We start from the raw sequence: 17,597 nt of genomic DNA, 5'->3' as shown, positions 1-17,597 counted from the left end.
CCAACACCACCATGCCCACTAAACCATGTCCTGAAGTGCCACGTCTACACGTTTACTGAACACTTCCAGTGATGGTGACCCCACCACCTCCCTGGGCAGCCTGTTCCAATGCTTGACCACTCTCTCCGTAAAGAAATTTTTCGTAATATGCAGTCTAAACCTCCCATGGCGCAACTTGAGGCCACTCCTCATTTCTTCATACCTCCCCAGCCACCTGTGCCTGGTTCTTCCCTTGCACTGGCTCTGCTGCTTCTCAGACAACTCCTCTGAGCTGATGCAACGTGCTAAATTACGTGATAAATAATTTGACAGAAACATGAACAGTTTAGTTCCCCAGGTTGCTGTGAGTTGGCTCATCTCAGGGGTCTGATCAGACTCTGAGGGGTGCCAGAGCTGGCATAAGCACAGGGGCATGACAGCAGCACAGCCAGGAGCAGGCTGGGGAAGAGGAGTGAGAAAGAAGCATGTCCTTTGGGTAGTAGCAAGCTATTGTATAGGCTCATCTGTAGGACCAAACCATAACCTTCTGATTATGTGTGTATGAGAATGAGATGTAGACTTTAAAGTCAGGACTTCTGCTCTGCTGCTGAACTGTTTTCATGTTCGTGGGAAGGTCACAGGCAATCTTGACACTTCATTTCGGCCACCTGTGAAATAAAGTTAAATAATTGCGTTACCGCACTGTTTTGAGTCTAAACTCACATTTTTACAATGTGCTTGGGAAACTCTGTAAAATAGATTGTCTCTTAATTCTATCAGTAGCTTCATCACTTGAGTAGGATAAATAAATACAGAAAGTTGTAAGAGGCAGTATTGTGAAACATGTAATTACCAGAAAAGCCTCACGACCTTGTAGATGTCAAGCAAAGCTTCCAGCCTGATTTCAGTAAGTAAGTTTGAGTAAGTTTTGCCCATCACTTGTTTTCGCATGAAGAGGTGAAAACAATAGCAGTATTTTCCAGCTGTATAATAACGATGAAATGTTAGTAGCAGAAGATAATCCCCCGTGAATTTTTTTTAAAGCTTCTCCAATCTCTTGAGCCTAACTCAGTGAATTTCTGGTGACTACAGCAAATTGTGCTTTAGAAATCTAAGGCCAGAAAATTGTCAAATGATGATCCCATCTATCGCCAGTCAAAATGCGATGTGCACACGTCTCATCTTGACATGAAAGCCAAAAGGCTAAACAGGAGAAAAGAGTAAAGATGCGAACTGAGGGAAGGCTAGAGTACAAGTGAAACTTGTGTATTTTGTCTTACTGGCTTTTTGGTGGGGAAAACATCTCAAGTTAACCTGATTTAGGGAGAAACATTTTTAAATGAAATCTCCCTCAAAGCATGCAGCTGTGTAGTTGATCATTATATAGATACACTTACAAATGTGCTGAAATGTTACTCAGCCAGAATCCTTTTTTGTGGGAGGACAGAAGAAAAACGCCACCAAAAATTTTTTAAGCATGAGTGCTTTAAAGCAAGCAGGAATTTATCACGCTTCAATAGGTGTAGAGTTCTAAAGCCCTCCAGAACAGTTCAGGGAAACCCAGCTGTGCACACCTGGTGAGCTTTAAATCTGTCTGTAAACTCATCAATCTCCAACCAACTGCTGTTACTGCCTGCACCCTCTTAATTTATTTAGATTTTGGCTTTAGAAGTTTTCCTTTATGGCAACTACCATGGAAAAAAATGAAGACTATCCAATAGTAGGTGACTTCCAGAATTCTGTTTCAGATGCTAATTAAAGGAAAATAACCCTCAGACATATTTATTTCAATAGTCTAATGTTTCCGTGACCTATTTAGTATCTGATTTATGGTATCACTAATCCAATAAGCCAAAACTGTTGCCTGCTTCCTGCAGAACAAAAGGATTTTTTTCCTCCCTTACTAATAAATGATGGAGTAGCACTATCTGCAAAGTAACAAATGGTCTTGTTCAATGTCTATTTTCCAATCTTCTCTAGTATTTCTGAATGCACTGACAGTGAAGCTGAAACGGTGATGCAGTTACGAAATGAGCTAAGGGACAAGGAGATGAAGCTGACGGATATTCGTCTAGAAGCCCTTAGCTCCGCTCATCAGCTTGACCAGCTTCGGGAGGCGATGAACAGAATGCAGGTAAGAAAAAAACACCCCAAATATTGCAGTCTATGTTGATGTGTTAAAGACTGGCCAACCTGCCACACAGTAAAGATCTGAAAGAAGGTAAATTTGAAGTTTTTGAATGCTTACCAAGAGTTATGTCTAGCTTTGTGCCAGTGTTCATCCTCGGACCTTCGTTAAAAGCCAGCTTGAACGCGTGAGTTCTGTTGCCCTCAACTCTGCAGCTGTAACTGTTTCAACCCTAGAAACCTATGGGGAGATGGTTTTGTTCACTGTCAGCAACCTCTTAAAATGTTCCCATGCTCTCTGCCTTGAAGTAGCTGCACATCAATGTTTAGCGAATTCCCACATACTTATGTTTTCTAGGATACTTTGAAAAGTTTCATGGAAGAGTTGTTGTAATAATTAGAATAATTAATTTATTAAAATAAATTAAAATATTACGAAAATGGCATTTCTACTAAACTAGTATTTATTCTTAAGTTACTTACGTTGCTCTCTTTTAAGTGTATGTTTTCACTGTGCGTTCTAACTCCTGACTTGTCTTTTCAAGAGTGAGATTGAAAAATTAAAAGCAGAAAATGATCGTCTGAAATCTGAAAACCACGGCAGCTGTAGCAGGGCTCAGTCTCAGGTTTCCATTTCATCCTCTCCAAGACATTCAGTGGGTCTCTCTCAACACAGTTTGAACCTCACGGAGTCAACCAGTCTCGGTGAGTTTAATGAGAAAGGCGGTGGGCAGGTTTTATCCTGCACTTGGAAGAATTGGTTTGGTTAGCCATGGAAAAATGAAGGCATGAAAATTATTAACAGTTGAGGTGTGGAAATATGTCAGGAGCTGGCATAAAGCCTTCTTTTAAAATGTCGTCATAGGTCTGCTACGCCCTAGATTGGAGTTGTCCAATTATGACCTCAGCTGTGAAGAGTCATGTTTAAAGCCATTTAATGGTGTCCATTTGCCAGGGGATATATCATAGGAAGGAAAATAAAGAGTAACTGACTTGTAATTTTCAATGACCTTCACTTTTTAAGAGTGATACTGATATTTGGTAGGGAAGTCAGTAAACCTTGTTCTTAAGTTTTACCTCTGAGCTGTGTTGTGCTTGGCTGCAATAAACGTGTTGGCATAAACCAGAATAGTATTCAGTGTTATTAAGATACAGCTGTGAAGCTGTTGACGTTTTCTGTTCACAGACATGCTGTTAGATGACACTGGAGATGGCTCTGCCCGGAAGGAAGGAGGCAGGCACGTCAAAATAGTTGTCAACTTTCAGGATGAGATGAAATGGAAGGAGGTGAGTTGTGTTTCATCCCCAGGTTTGAAATATAAGTGACTGTGGAATGGGGCAGAGAGTTCAAATCCAATTTGTTTTGGAGGCTTTTATTTGCAGAAGATTCTTTTAGAATTTTCTCTGTAAAATAGTTCATCGGTGTATCGCTAGTTCCTTGGAACTGCTGAGAGCCAACACCACTGGTTCAGGTTGTCTCGTGGACTCACTTGCAATAGCTTTTTATTTTAGAGTTTCTTGTCGGTGCCATCGGCACTGGAAATGTCGGCACTGAGCATGTCGGTAACGCAGGATTACTGGACTAGGCCGTGCGTCAGCGGTGTAGGTGATAACGTTACAGTTTAAGCCTTTCAGTAGTACCTCTGAAAACCAGGCCACTCTTTTGGCATCAGGGAAGTTAGCAGACCAGTCTGCACCTTGGGATAGCATCTGTTTAAGAGTGACATTACATTAAAAGCTGCAGGAAGCTCTTGAGCCTTTCTGTTAAACTTCAATAAAATTTTAACTAATAATGGAAATGATCCAGTGTGTATATAGAAGGTGCACCAAAATGCTTCAAGCAGCAATATTCTGCAAGAACTTAATGGATCCAAACTGGGAGATGTCATTGTTCTAGCCCATGTTTTCCCCTCTGGTACAAGTTTCCCGTTTTGAATGACATCTTTCACATGTTCTCCATTCTCAAGTAATTGAAAGAATCCTAAATACCCAGATAAATTTCAGAATATGTTAAAATCGCAGCCCACCTCATGTGTGTTCATGCATGCATGAATGTACCGCACAATCTTTGCCAAGAATGGACCTTGCTATCTCACGTTATGAGTACCTATAAAAGTGTATTTAAGAAATAATTTGATGCCTTTTGTAAGGGGGAGGACACACAAAAAATTGAAATCAGAAATAAAATTGACTCAGCAGACCTTTCCATTAAATACCAATTTTGCATTAATAAATTACAGCCCCGGATAAGCAAATTAACAGTAAAACTATACTGCTAGTTCTGTTGGACTCCACTGTGCTCAGTCAGTAAAGTTGCCACACGGAAGTGATTCCTTACGTTTTAGTTGAACTTGAAGTCTTATCATAGAAATTATTTTTTCTTCAATGAATGTTTCACAATGAGTGCAGCTATAGAAGGATAGAAAATTGAGGTGTGTGCTGGTTTTTTACCTGCCTTAGAAATCAGAAACAAAATTATCAACTAAAGTGCTGTGATATACCCAACATAACATGGCAATTGTTATATATAAATACATATCTCTCTCTAAAACTCTCTCTATATGTAACTGTCTATACATATAACCATAAATATATTTAGATTTCTGCATCCACGGCAGCATTTCTAGAAGTAGATAGAGTAAAGCTTGCAAATGCAATGTACTTGACTGTGAAGTAACAGAAAGATGAATATGACGTGAACTTTTCTGCTGAGAATTTTCCTAAGAGTCTGTAAGCCTCTCAGAGGTTTTTGAGATGGATTGATTAATAAATGCCTTTTACTTAACATCAGTACCACTTAAGTATCCTTTTGATCTGTGACTTCCAACACTGTAGAAAATGTCTGGTAGAAAAGAAGGATTTCAGATAGCGTTCAGAATTCGCCATATAGAGTGGTGAAGATGCACCATAATATTAAAAAAAAAAAAAAAAAAAAAAAAAAGCCAGCGTTTTAACTACATTAAACAGACTTGTCTGATACAGTTAGGATTTATTTATTAACTTGAATTCACATTTCTATGCATTTAGGATTCGAGGCCTCGCACCTTCCTCATAGGCTGCATCGGAGTCAGTGGCAAGACCAAATGGGATGTTCTGGATGGGGTTGTAAGACGGTTGTTTAAGGTTGGTGAGCACAACTTGCTGCGTGCTTGAATTCTGCTATTAGATTTTGATGGTACTGAGCAATATTTAACTTGCTGTGATTGTTACTATTATAGCGTAAGAACAAAGTCACCGAGATTTCGACGCTGCCTCACTTTTCATGTCCCTTTTTGACCCTAGGAGTATATCATTCATGTGGATCCTGTAAGCCAGCTGGGACTGAATTCAGACAGTGTTCTGGGCTACAGCATTGGAGAAATCAAACGCACCAACAGTGCAGAGACACCTGAGCTCTTGCCCTGTGGCTATCTAGTTGGAGAAAACAACACTATTTCAGTTACCATCAAAGGTAATTACACTTGACCTGCCTGTTGTAGTTCTCAGAAATTGCAGTTTTATCAAAGCTTGCTGTGTCAAGAAACTCAGAGGAGTTTATTACTGTGTTTCTTTTTCCCATCCCTGCCTTTTATTTACTGGTCCTTCTATTTTCATTTGGTAAAGACAGCACTTAGAGTAAGCTAAGTCTATAAATTCAACAAATTTTCAACCTCTAACCGTAGGAATAATTATACACACAGCAATTTTCTCCACGTATCGTGAACTGATGCCTGGAGTTGTGCTGGAGAAGACCTCACACTGCAAGGGACGTAGTAGAGTTGTTCGTGCAGCAAAGTACCTGCCAAATGAATAAAGCCTCAGAATTTCATTACCTCTTTGCAACAGCTATAGTTATTTCTTTCATGCAGAGTAAAAAAATTCTTGATTTAACGTTGCTCGATTGGTCTCGTTGAAGGGTCCCTCCTTAGGCACCAGGAAGGGAGGGATCCCAGAATTCTTGAGACACCTTAAAATCTGGATTTTTTGGAAAATGTATGGTTTTCAGAATTCTCATCAATTTCATTACAACACACTGATAAGAATGTAATGCTTACATTTTTCGTATGGTTTCTCATTTGGTTTCTCAGGGAACCATTTTTATATGAAAACTATATCATGAAACTAGGTTTGAGGGGAAAAAAATTCTCAACCGCTGCATTTTGAATGTACCTCAGTTTGCTCGAAGTTACGCCAGTGAAATCTCCAGCATAGATCTGCATACAGGTGGTAGAGTGTTTGAGAGCATTGCCAAACGCTCTGCAGCTCAACTTTGAAATTTGGCTGTGGCACTTAACTGAAAGTAGTGTGATTTATTTGAATATTGGTGTAAAAAAAACAATTTCCTTGGGTAGCAAATCAGTGGGCAGGAAGACCAAATAAGCCATGAAGTGGCTCAATTTACTGAGGCTTGATGTGAACCCAGGGTATTCTGCTTGCTTAGAATACCTTGTCCAACAGTAAATCCCAACTGAAATACAGCTTAAGGTCTAGCTATATCTGTGAAGCTGCAATCTGATTTTATATTTAACTTGTATTGGCTTGACTTGTACTTTGAAGGTTCATATATGGGAACAATTTTCAATAAAATAGAAATGTATTTAATCAATTTATGGAAAATCACTTACATATACCTTTGAGAGATAAAGCCGCCTGTATAAATATTTAATATTCCAAGCAGCCATTGAGGCGCAAACATTTCTCTGTGTCATCTGCCAACTTCCCCTTCTGCTGTTTATTTTGCGGCGCTGTGTATTTTCCCGGAGCCAATTCTGCCTAAAGTGACTGCTGACGTTGCGTAAACGCTTATCAGTAGGAGTTTTAAGTTAGAAGAGATAACTATCAGCATACAGAGAAGGAGCTTAATTACAAGCGTTTGGGAAAGCAGGGGGAGTTGATGATAGCTGGGGGGGTTTGTCTAGTGATTCAAAAGTAAACAGGTAAATTCTGGATGAATGCGTACCGTACGTGGCAAAATCCTGCAAAATGGGTGGTTTGTGTGTGGAAAAAGTGGCCTGGAATCATTTGTCTAGCAACTTTCGTAGGGCCATAGACACTGTAGGATGCAGCTGAGTACATGGAAGGCTGGGAGAGCTGACGGAGGATCCAGGCTAAGCCCATAGGTCACTTCTGCACTTGTTATACCAGCTTTATACGTGCTCCTCTTGACCACGGGGGATCCCAGAGTGGGGAGGGGGTTTATCTCTGCAGTGAGAAACAGCTTGGTCAGGTCAGATCTAAATCTATTGTTTCTAAGTATTATTTTGGGGTGTTCTCCTATTTCCATTTCTATTTCTTCCTCTCTTACTGTTACTGCACCCAGGTACATTCACAAAATCACATTTTTCAGTTCTCTGGTTTGCCTATCTGGTCATTTCAACTAATCTTGATTTGTTGAAACTCCACTAACAGGATTGCATCGCAGCATTACAACTACTTCGTAAAAAAAACCCCAACTTTTAAAAACACAGGTAATTTGGGTAAAAATTGGGAATCCCGCTAAATGAGGAATCTTTTCCTGTTGCAGGTATCTGTGAGAACAGTTTGGACGGTCTGGTGTTTGAATCACTGATCCCAAAGCCTATACTGCAGCGTTACGTCTCTCTCCTGATGGAACATAGACGGATTATCTTATCTGGCCCCAGTGGCACCGGAAAAACATACCTAGCAAACCGTCTCTCTGAGTATATGGTCCTTAGAGAGGGCAGGGAGTTGGCCGATGGCATTATTGCAACCTTCAATGTGGACCATAAATCCAGTAAGGTGAGGAAACCAAAATCATCCTTGCACAATTAATGCTACCGTATATCAAAAATGAGAGATCCCTCCTTTATTCATCCGTCCAAAGCTGATTTTAAACTTAGCTTTCCTTTTAAAGCATTGTGTTATTCCTGAAGGGAATAATATTTAAGGTTTTCCAAACTGCAGATTCACCTGATTATGGGCCTGAAATAGCAGGCTTCTAGGTGTATATTTAAACACCTAAAGGTGTCACCATTTTCAAGTGGTTAGGAGCCTGAGAATTGCCGAGGAAGTTAAACACCTGCGTAAAATTCCCAGCAACTTAAGCAATCCCTCTTGCATGTGGGCCTTTTTCCAAAAAACCCTCAAATGCATCCCTAGGCTGTCAAGAGTTCCTGCAGCTGCAAGTATCAGCACTCGTAATCTGCATATGCTGGGTTTGGAGTGACTGTTGTCCGGACACATTCCCGCGCCGGCGAGGCGTGTCTCTGCTTTTTTAGGTGCTGCTAGTTTTGCTGAATACACACCTCCAGTGAATACCTAGATGAAAGAAAAATGAAAAAGCTGTATATTTGATGGCCTTAGGCATATTTTCCTCTGGAGGAAAGGGGTGGTTGAAATTGTGGTTGGTAGACCACTGGTATAATTTGAGACGTGGTCTGGAATAAATGCTTTAAAGCTGCTGAGAGCATTTCGACCGCACCCGGTCACCCCGCAGCAGCCCCGCAAGCTCATCCTTCTTTTACGGCGTTACCGAAGGCGTCCGAATTTGGCCTCTGCCGAGGGCTGCTTTATTCCAGATGGATTTTATCGTCTGTATTTTAATAAAACACAGTTGCAAGAAGGTATAACAAACCTAGCTGGGATGCAGAGTTTGGCTTGGTGTATGCAGAGTTGAACAAGTTCCTGAAAAGAAAGAAAAGTACATTTCAGACCCCGTGAGTGTCAGATTAGGACAGGACGAATGAAAAAACACAAACCAAACGACAAACTATTACCCCCCTTAGGCCCTTATCTCACACAGGATTTCTGATATAGTCTTTGAATCTTCAGCATAACCTACAAAAGAGAAAGAAACCCATATTCTTCTGTCTTCCCGTGGAAACTGTGTGGATTTGTATGATGTCAGGCTCTTTTGCTTTAGATTTCATGACAAAGCCAGTAGCTTATTTATCTTAAATTGATTTTCGAGAAATATGATAAAAACTCTTTCTTTTTGTATTTTTTCTGTTTCTTTTCTGTATCTATGCTTTGCAGGAACTCCGCCAATACCTGTCTAACCTAGCAGACCAGTGTAACAGTGAAAATAATGCTGTGGATATGCCGCTTGTAATCATTTTGGATAATTTGCATCACGTTAGCTCCCTAGGAGAGATTTTTAATGGACTTCTAAACTGCAAATACCACAAATGGTAAAGAAATAATACCAGAACACCTTCCAAATATCAATACCGCAGTCAGACCACCGCCGCTGCAAAATGTGACCACAAAACCAAACGCTAGATTAATTTGGTGGACTGAGATGGCCAGAATGTCCGTATTATGGAGAGCACTTCAGAGGTTTTTTCCTTCATAAAATGATTGATTCCTCTGAAATCAGTAATAAAAAAAGTAGTAGAGGGTTTGGGTAATTTGCATTCACTTCATGCAATGAATCTTCAGTACTAAAACCCTATTTTTAGTTAAAGATCCTGCTTTGAGATTTCTGTTCTGCTTTCAGAATTTGATGTTCTCAGAAGTCAGATTCTCAGTAGGGAATTTGGTTATAAGTAACTACAAAAACCTTCTTTGACCAAAGAGGTTTGAATAACCTTTTTTAATGTTGAGATCTTACTAAAAATTTGAATTTACAAGTTTTATTTGCTTAATTTTTTTTTTAATAGTCCGTATATTATTGGCACAATGAACCAAGCCACCTCCTCAACACCTAATCTTCAACTTCACCATAATTTCAGGTACTGTTTATTCATGTTTCTCATTTATGGTTGTGGGCTGGCAAAGGAGTAATGGCTACTGAGTCATCTGAAATTGTTGTTATCAGCTGAAATAGCAAACAGAGAGAGAAATACCATTCGCTACTAGTTGCTGCCCTAACATGTTCACCTTTGTTATGATGCCGCAATTAAAGTAGCTGCCGTTCATAAAACTTCTCCTTTTCAGAGGATTGTTAAGACATTTGATCTTCTAACAAATTTTAAAGATGACAATATTTAGGCAAAGCAGATACTGAATGAGAAATAAGCTGAAACAATGCACAGTATTAATTGCTTCCTCTAGTGGACTCAATGTTCCAACATAACTTTTGCTAAGAAACATATGTGACTGGGATAACCTGTTTGGATCATGATAATAATCTAGAAATAATAAGAGAAATTTAGTCCAGAATAGTTACATTCAATAGCATGAAAGAGAAATAATGGGCATTTCTGCTGTTCTGCCGTAGATGGGTGCTATGTGCTAACCACACTGAGCCGGTCAAAGGCTTTCTCGGACGATTCTTGAGGAGAAAACTAATTGAAACAGAGATCAGTGGCAGGATGAGAAATGCAGAGCTGGTTAAAATTATTGATTGGATTCCCAAGGTCTGGCAACATCTGAACAAATTCTTGGAAGCTCACAGCTCCTCCGATGTTACTATTGGTAAGTGCTCTGCCCATATGCCGAGGCATATGTAAATATATGCATATTATTTCTTCGTGTATCAGGTGCATCCTTGTACGTTTCCTTGCGCTGTATCGGGTTAAAAAAAGGTTTCTTTAAAACCTTACTTTTAGGTGGCAGTGTACTCTCAGGCAGACTGTACAAGATGTTTCTAAACCTTTTTATTTTCCTTTTTCTAAGAAAAAAAAAACTTCTAAGTCCTGGATACGAACTCTGTTATGAAATCTGGTTAACTGTTTTCACCTTGAAGAGTGTAGTTTTTCAAATTGATTCAGAGGATTTTTAAGCTCTCAGGAAGAGCGATTCACCAGCTAGCTACTTACGTTCTCTCATCCTTGGCTTCTTTCTCCAAAGAACTGCAGATTGTTGTTGGATCCTATTTTTGATGCATATCACGATCATGATTTGAGTGTAATATCTGAATTTCCCTCACCAGGTCCACGGCTCTTCCTCTCCTGTCCGATAGACGTAGATGGTTCTAGAGTTTGGTTTACTGACTTGTGGAACTACTCCATCATCCCATATCTTCTGGAAGCAGTTAGAGAAGGGTTACAGGTGAGCAGGCAAAATTGAAAAATCATAGGTCTTGAACGGCATCTATTCAAAAAGCAACACAGCACCGTACAAAACTGAATAACGGCATCGTTTTCTGTAGATGGAACTTTGCACACTGAAAACCTGCATGTCTGTGAAAATGTAATCTAAGTTGTCATTAGATTTCACATGATGACATCTAAATTACTCTCTCCAAACAAATTATTCTCCCCAAACGAATTTGAAATATGGAGTGGAAGCACTAAAAGTCCAGGGTAGATTTTTCTGAAAAGTGTTTAGATGCCAAACTACTGACATTTTCAGTGTGGGGAGTTAGACACCCAAACACGTTTCGATAATCTGTTCCAGAAGCGCACCTCAAAATTGTATTGTGCATCTGAAAAACGTGTTTGTGGTCATTAACTTAGTTATGCAGCATCTTTCAGCAGAGGAGAAACAAAGCTGTGTGTGGAGAGAAACGTGTTAATGAGTGACAGGATCAGTATCAGTGACATTTTGATTACTTCTCAGTCTACAGGATGAATTTCTTAGTAGATTCCTTCATAATTCTTTCAGAGGCCATAGTGAAATCATCACTGATTGCCTGTACTGAGAAACTGAGTCATATTTTAGCAATTTGGCTAGTCTTAAGCGTTACCACACAGTTCTTAGCGCCTCTATGACAATGAAGCATGTTGGAATCGGGAGGAGGGTTCAGCAGAGGATTGCTATGGACTTGCCATGCAACTATGGAAAAAATGACCTTTTTTTATTCTTCAGTCCTCTGTTCATAGAATCAGCACGGCAGTACAACAGTGAAAAGACAGGTTTGGAGATAGTGTAATCAAATATCAGTAAATTCTGGGCATTGCATGCATGAAAGCTAAAACATGAGATCACACATAGAGAAATAAAAAGGGAGCACAGTGAGAGTCCAGAACATTGAAAAAGGGCTAAAGGTAGTTGAAGATTTGGAAATCACAGCAAGCATTGGGAACTTGTGTTTTAATAAGAGGACAAATGCCATTTTGAGGGCATAAGCTGTAATTGCATCTGATAGAGGTAGGAAGAGAATAGTACTTCTGGATGTAAAAAGACTTATTAGAAAGATAAAGTGGAAAGGGTTTAGTGGGTATCATTCAGATACAGGAAGCATTATTCAATGAGAGAGAAGAGAAGTTCAAACCATTTTGATTATTCAAGCAGAAGCTAAAATATTACTTGGTCTATGAGAGTCTTCTGCTTTAGTCTTGCAAGGAAAAAAGTCTAGGATGCTTGACAAGTTTGGACTAGAAAAATTCAAACTGTAAGCAAGACATGGCTTGTTACTAGTAAGAATAAATAACAGTTACAAAATTTTACTTGTAGAAGTAATAGATTCTCCATCACATGTCTCTATGTCTGAAGTCTTTCTGAAATATGAAATAACTCCCAAGTACGAGCTCCACGGAGAACCAGTTATGTTGCAGAATGGTTCCTTCATGTTTGTGAAAAACAGTTCCCTCCATCCTGCTTCGGGCTCACCATTGCAGTATCTGTCAGGGTGCCTTGCCATAAAGATAAGTGAAAAAAGTGTGAAATATTTATTTTGGAAGATACTGGGATTTTGTTTCGATTTGCTGCTTCGTTACGTTTCTTTTCTGTGCAATACCCTTTCTGTGTTGGAGGTTCAGCTCTCATCTGCATGGGAGTACTCTGCAGAAAATGGAGAAATCATGAAGATGCACTAGTCTGAGTACTTGAAGAAGTACTTTAAAAAAAAAAAAGGATTTTACATTGTCCAGTTAACAGCTACCTTAAGTTTCATTTGCTATCTACGCAGCAGAGGTTTATAGGCTCTAGTAGAGAAGACAACCCTGTCACAGAAAACAGCTTTTACTAATGGCTCCTTACACTTCTATGAAATAGATGAGTTCTTCAACAAGTTTGGTCAGAATTTGTGCAAACTGTGCTTTTCGTTTGAAATTTGCCAGTGCCTGGAGACCTCCTTTTCTTTGAGACGATGACGTTAAGCGCTTAGAGGCGAGGAACATGACAGGGCCTGAAGTACAACACGCACAGAGGAACTTTGCTGAAAGGAGAGCGGGGGAACCATTCTACATAAAAATTCCTATAAAGTTGTGGGAGCCAATAATCTTTTTGACCTAAAACAAGTGACAGGAGAGCGTGTGACACTGTCTTCTTGGAAAGGAAGAAACTGATAACTCACAGTGATGCTTGGGCTCCTTGTACTGTGTTTTGAAGCTCTTCCATCGGCTGATCAGTAGGTGTGGAAAGCATTGGAAAATTAGGAACAGAAGTGGAGAGACAGAATAACAATTAATAAAACCATCTTTTTATTTGTTTGTTTTGCCTGATATCTGCATCTTTCCTTAGGTTATTTGAATGGCTTGCATTGAGTGTAAGGAATTCAGTTTCTCACTTTGTGCTGTAGAGTCTGTATCTACTTCAGTCCCATTCCCCCAAATTCGGCAAATTCATTTCCATTTAAATAATTTCTCAATTTACTCTAGAATTTCTCTTTTGTTGAGTCTGTGGATGAGAATAAAACTTCAGTACTTGAAGAATAGCCAGAGTTGTGCTAATTACCAAGCTGATGCTAGAAATGTGTGTTTCATTTTGGGTTATTTTCTGTCACACCCACAAAGGCTCCTCCAAGAACACATCCTTCTCTCATGGAGCTGCCTGCCAGGAAGGAAGGGTGGACTGCTGATTTCACTCTGATCTCTGTGGATCTAACCTGCGCTATTTTTATACTTCTGTTTCTCATTTAGAGAACTATCTTGGGTCAAAGACAAGTGAGCCAAATGGATCCTTACAATAATTGCTCCCATTGGAGCTGAGTTGTTTTTTTGTTCTTCAAAACAGGGATGTGAAAATTAGAGGGTTGTATAAAACCCCAGTTCTTCCTGCCTGGTGTATCAATATAGAATGCAGCAGCAGCAAAAAGAGGACGCAGAGTCCCTTCGGCTTCCTGCCACCATCACTGGTACAACAGTCGTTTCTTTGGTGGTTTGTGAAGCAACCTGTTTGATCCTTGCCCCCTTAATTGCTCTCTAGAAAACGTGCACGGCAAGGGATGGACAGAACTGGTTGCTGTGGAAGGGAATAGTGAGTTAGTTAGCAATTAAGCCTGTCATCTGCTGAGGATACGTGCTGATTTCGTGTATTGAAATAGGAATTTTACGTATTAGCTAACTTTTAGAAATGAGGTAGGATCCACACAGACCTCCTAGGTAGCAAAGACATGAAAAACGTAAAATCCTCTCTGCTTAGCAACTGACGTGTATTGCTGAAAATTTGAGAACGGGATTAAAATAGGAGATCTGGGTTACCACAGCTTGAAGATGTTGCGCTGAGAAAATAATATAGTACAGCTGAAGGGTGAAGAGATTTGGCTTGTGGAAGAGGCTGTGTTTGAGATTGCCTAGCACCATCTGCTGGGCACCTCTGCTCTGGGCTGGGACGCGCTCACTTCTGCTTCAGAATAAGGCAGATGTTGGTATTCGGAGCAATTTAATACTTTGTGGTTTGTGCATGGCATTTGGCAGCCGTCTGACGAAGCTGGCATTCACATCTATCATCTATGTTTCACTTAAGTTTCTTGTAACTCTTACAGGGAGGCTTTAGTAGAATCAAAGACTTCATTCAGTGTGTGTAAATTATCACAGCTGAATTTTCAAAGAAAAGGGTTAGGCTGTGAGCTACATGACATCATTTAGAATGAAAGCCGTTGTTATTCTGTAGTCTTGCCTAGGATTCTCCGTCAAGGTGCCTTTCTGACAGCACTGACGTGATGGATACCTGCAGGAACACTCCACTACCATGCAGGAAGATCAGATTTGGGTTCATTAACCTTGCATCTAGATGAAATCGGTCTTTTGCATGCTGTGTGGATGCAGCATTTTGGGGACCTGGTTGCACTGGAAGCGGTAGTTTGCTTCTGTGGTGCAAGAATGTTCCAACAGGTTCCGGCGTAGTGAAGAACAGCACTTAGAAGCTCAAAGGTCTGCCCTAACTGTTCCTGTTTGGCAATGGGGAGGAGAACAAAATGGGTGTGTGCAAAAAATAAACCCACAGAAAACCAAGAAGAAATAGCGATGAGGAAAGTGAGGTAGCCTTTGATCTGTCGGAGAGATGATGGGTTTCTCTGCTAGACCGCTGCTTTTCCCCCATGTGTTGTGCGGGAAAGGGGGAGTTCTCTGATTCAAGTGACAAAATGCCAGTGACAAACGCCAGTTGCTGAAGGATGTTCAGGCTGAAATTTATTAAGCAGAAGTAAACATTTTAAGGTAACTTGAAGTTGTATTCCTGCTTTTGAAAGTCATGCAGCATTAAAATGAATTTATTATCTAATTAAGGCAAATTTAACCAAATATTACACGAAGAATACATTGGGATTCAGTAACACAATCTGTTCAAAACAGAAAAAGTTTTTGAACTACATCTTGCTTACTTGAAAATGGAACATGAACATAGCCAAATCCTGCTGGTGCTTTTTCTTGGTTGAATACAAAGAAATTTCCTGACTTGAAAACCTTTTGCTATGACATCCGTCATTATTGCCTCATGACAGGTCTCACGTTTCCTCCAACACATTCCATTGACGGCGGTTTTCCGATGACCGCAAACCTAGATAAGGCAGCTGCTGGTGCAATCCGGATGTCAACATTGACAGCCTCCTTTGTGTATTGACTTTATTTAAGTTAACTTTATTAAGTGAGGTTATTTTCAGGTCTCCCTTTCTTAAACTGGTGCCAAGAGAAAGGCAGTGCAGTCTCAGAGGAGGTGGTCAGCCTATTCCAAATCAGTTGGCGTTAAAAATAGATAAAACTTTGTATGTCATTAGGGTAAGGGAAATCTTCCTGCAATCCAAAACTCACGGCGCATTCGTTTTGGTTGGGTAGGCACTGAACAAAATGGTAGACCAGTAGGAATGTTTTACATGGTTTTATGCTTTTCCAGTTGTACGGGAGGAGAGCGCCCTGGGAGGATCCTGCAAAATGGGTAATGGACACCTACCCCTGGGTGGCCACCCCACAGCACCATGAGTGGCCTCCTCTGCTACAGCTGCGGCCTGAAGACGTGGGCTTTGACGGCTACTCAATGTCACGGGAAGGCTCGACCAGCAAACAAGTTCCTGTGAGTGATGCTGAAGGAGATCGTTTGGTAAGCTCTCATTTTTGAAACAGCAGAGCTCTTCCTAGGGATTAGAAACAGGAATAAGAAAGTACATGACAGCTGAGGAGTCACTGAAAGTTTTAGCATGAGAAGGCAATGTTACTAGGGAAGTCGTCAGGTCAGCTAGGGAAATACATCTGCACAGCCCATACAGTTTTACAAGAAACAGCAGCAGAAGCTTTTCAGATTCGTTTGTTGAGGATATTTTGAGGATTCATTTTTTGCAGAGTGACTGAGGATGTCTGTAATAAACTTAATTTCTACACTGGAATTAAATGTGCGATCTTGTTACACATACTTGAATAACACAGTGGAACCATTTCATGTAGCCTGTTTTGCCACAATCACGAAATAGGCTTGTTGCTTTACTTCACTGTGAAATGGCTTTTAGAGCTGTGTTCTTGACACCAAATGAAAATCGATATTTTCAAAGAATATATGAACTAATATTCTCCGTGACTGGTGTCTAATTTATGAATCAGAAATACCACAGAAGCATATAGGGAAATGTTAACACGTATTTGTATGGAATGTAGAAGTTGAGCTTGAAGGTAACACTAAATACACATTTTCTTCCAGTGGGAAACAGTTATTGAAGCTGTTCTGTTGAATTGTGCATTTTTCTGGACAGTTGGGAGTATGGAATGTGTGTTACAGTTTTTACTAGCTCATATATACATCTACAAATATCAAGCTAGATATTAGGACATTTGGATTTGCCTCTTTTGACTGATCCGTATTTCTGTGGGTCAGAGGAAGAGAGGGGTAGGGTGCTTGCAGAACGCTGTTGAGTACGGCTGTGGACTAATCCCTTCAATATTCTCATTTTTACCTTTACTTCTTAGGACTAACTTGCATGTGGCTATAATACGATTTACAGCTAATATCTCTTTTCAGAGACTCAGTATCAATTATTAATTCTGTGCCTATGCAGATGAACATGCTAATGAGACTGCAAGAAGCAGCCAACTACTCAAGTCCCCAGAGTTACGACAGTGACTCCAACAGCAACAGCCATCATGATGACATCCTCGATTCATCTCTGGAGTCCACATTGTGATCTTCCTCAGATAGAAATAGGTTGTTTCCATTAGTGCTCTCCCATTTGGCAAGAACCCTGATCGCAGACTCATGAAAAGAACACGTTCCTGGGCTGGGATCTCAGTATTAGAGCTGCAAGAACACCAAGACACTAGGAGTCAGTCTTGAACCTGGGTGCAGGCAACCCAAGCAACCTTTGTGTTGTTTTTCTTTTGACGATGATGAGAACTACTGCACTATTCCTTTGTTTTCTTCTGTTTAGTTGCTGTAAGCTCTCATGCCTAAGATACTGAAGATGTTAAAAATAATCATCGTTACAAAAAGTTGAAGGGGCGGGGGGCGGGATTTCACAGCTA

The 17,597-nt window shown here is 40.2% G+C and overlaps 1 protein-coding gene across 3 annotated transcripts in view; it reads left to right on the top strand.

Moving 5' to 3' along the window:
- NAV2 (neuron navigator 2) overlaps positions 1–17,334 on the top strand; it is a gene marked incomplete at its 5' end in the record, with an annotated part of 428,748 nt that extends 411,414 nt beyond the window's left edge. For all 3 annotated transcript variants that reach the window (XM_082000504.1, XM_082000503.1, XM_082000502.1), the window contains 12 exons: positions 1,960–2,113; positions 2,652–2,811; positions 3,293–3,393; positions 5,134–5,229; positions 5,389–5,557; positions 7,610–7,845; positions 9,082–9,236; positions 9,708–9,779; positions 10,268–10,464; positions 10,922–11,040; positions 15,985–16,188; positions 17,135–17,334. In XM_082000504.1, coding sequence (XP_081856630.1) covers positions 1,960–2,113; positions 2,652–2,811; positions 3,293–3,393; positions 5,134–5,229; positions 5,389–5,557; positions 7,610–7,845; positions 9,082–9,236; positions 9,708–9,779; positions 10,268–10,464; positions 10,922–11,040; positions 15,985–16,188; positions 17,135–17,260 — 1,789 coding nt within the window. In that variant the 3' untranslated portion in view covers positions 17,261–17,334. The remainder of the gene's footprint in view (positions 1–1,959; positions 2,114–2,651; positions 2,812–3,292; positions 3,394–5,133; positions 5,230–5,388; positions 5,558–7,609; positions 7,846–9,081; positions 9,237–9,707; positions 9,780–10,267; positions 10,465–10,921; positions 11,041–15,984; positions 16,189–17,134) is intronic.
- Between the last annotated feature and the right edge of the window lie 263 nt (positions 17,335–17,597).

Source organism: Phaethon aethereus, assembly GCF_964289735.1.
Source record: "Phaethon aethereus genome assembly, chromosome: 5".
Taxonomy (NCBI): domain Eukaryota; kingdom Metazoa; phylum Chordata; class Aves; order Phaethontiformes; family Phaethontidae; genus Phaethon; species Phaethon aethereus.
Note: the sequence above shows the minus strand (reverse complement) of the source record. Positions and strands in the feature narration are given on the sequence as shown.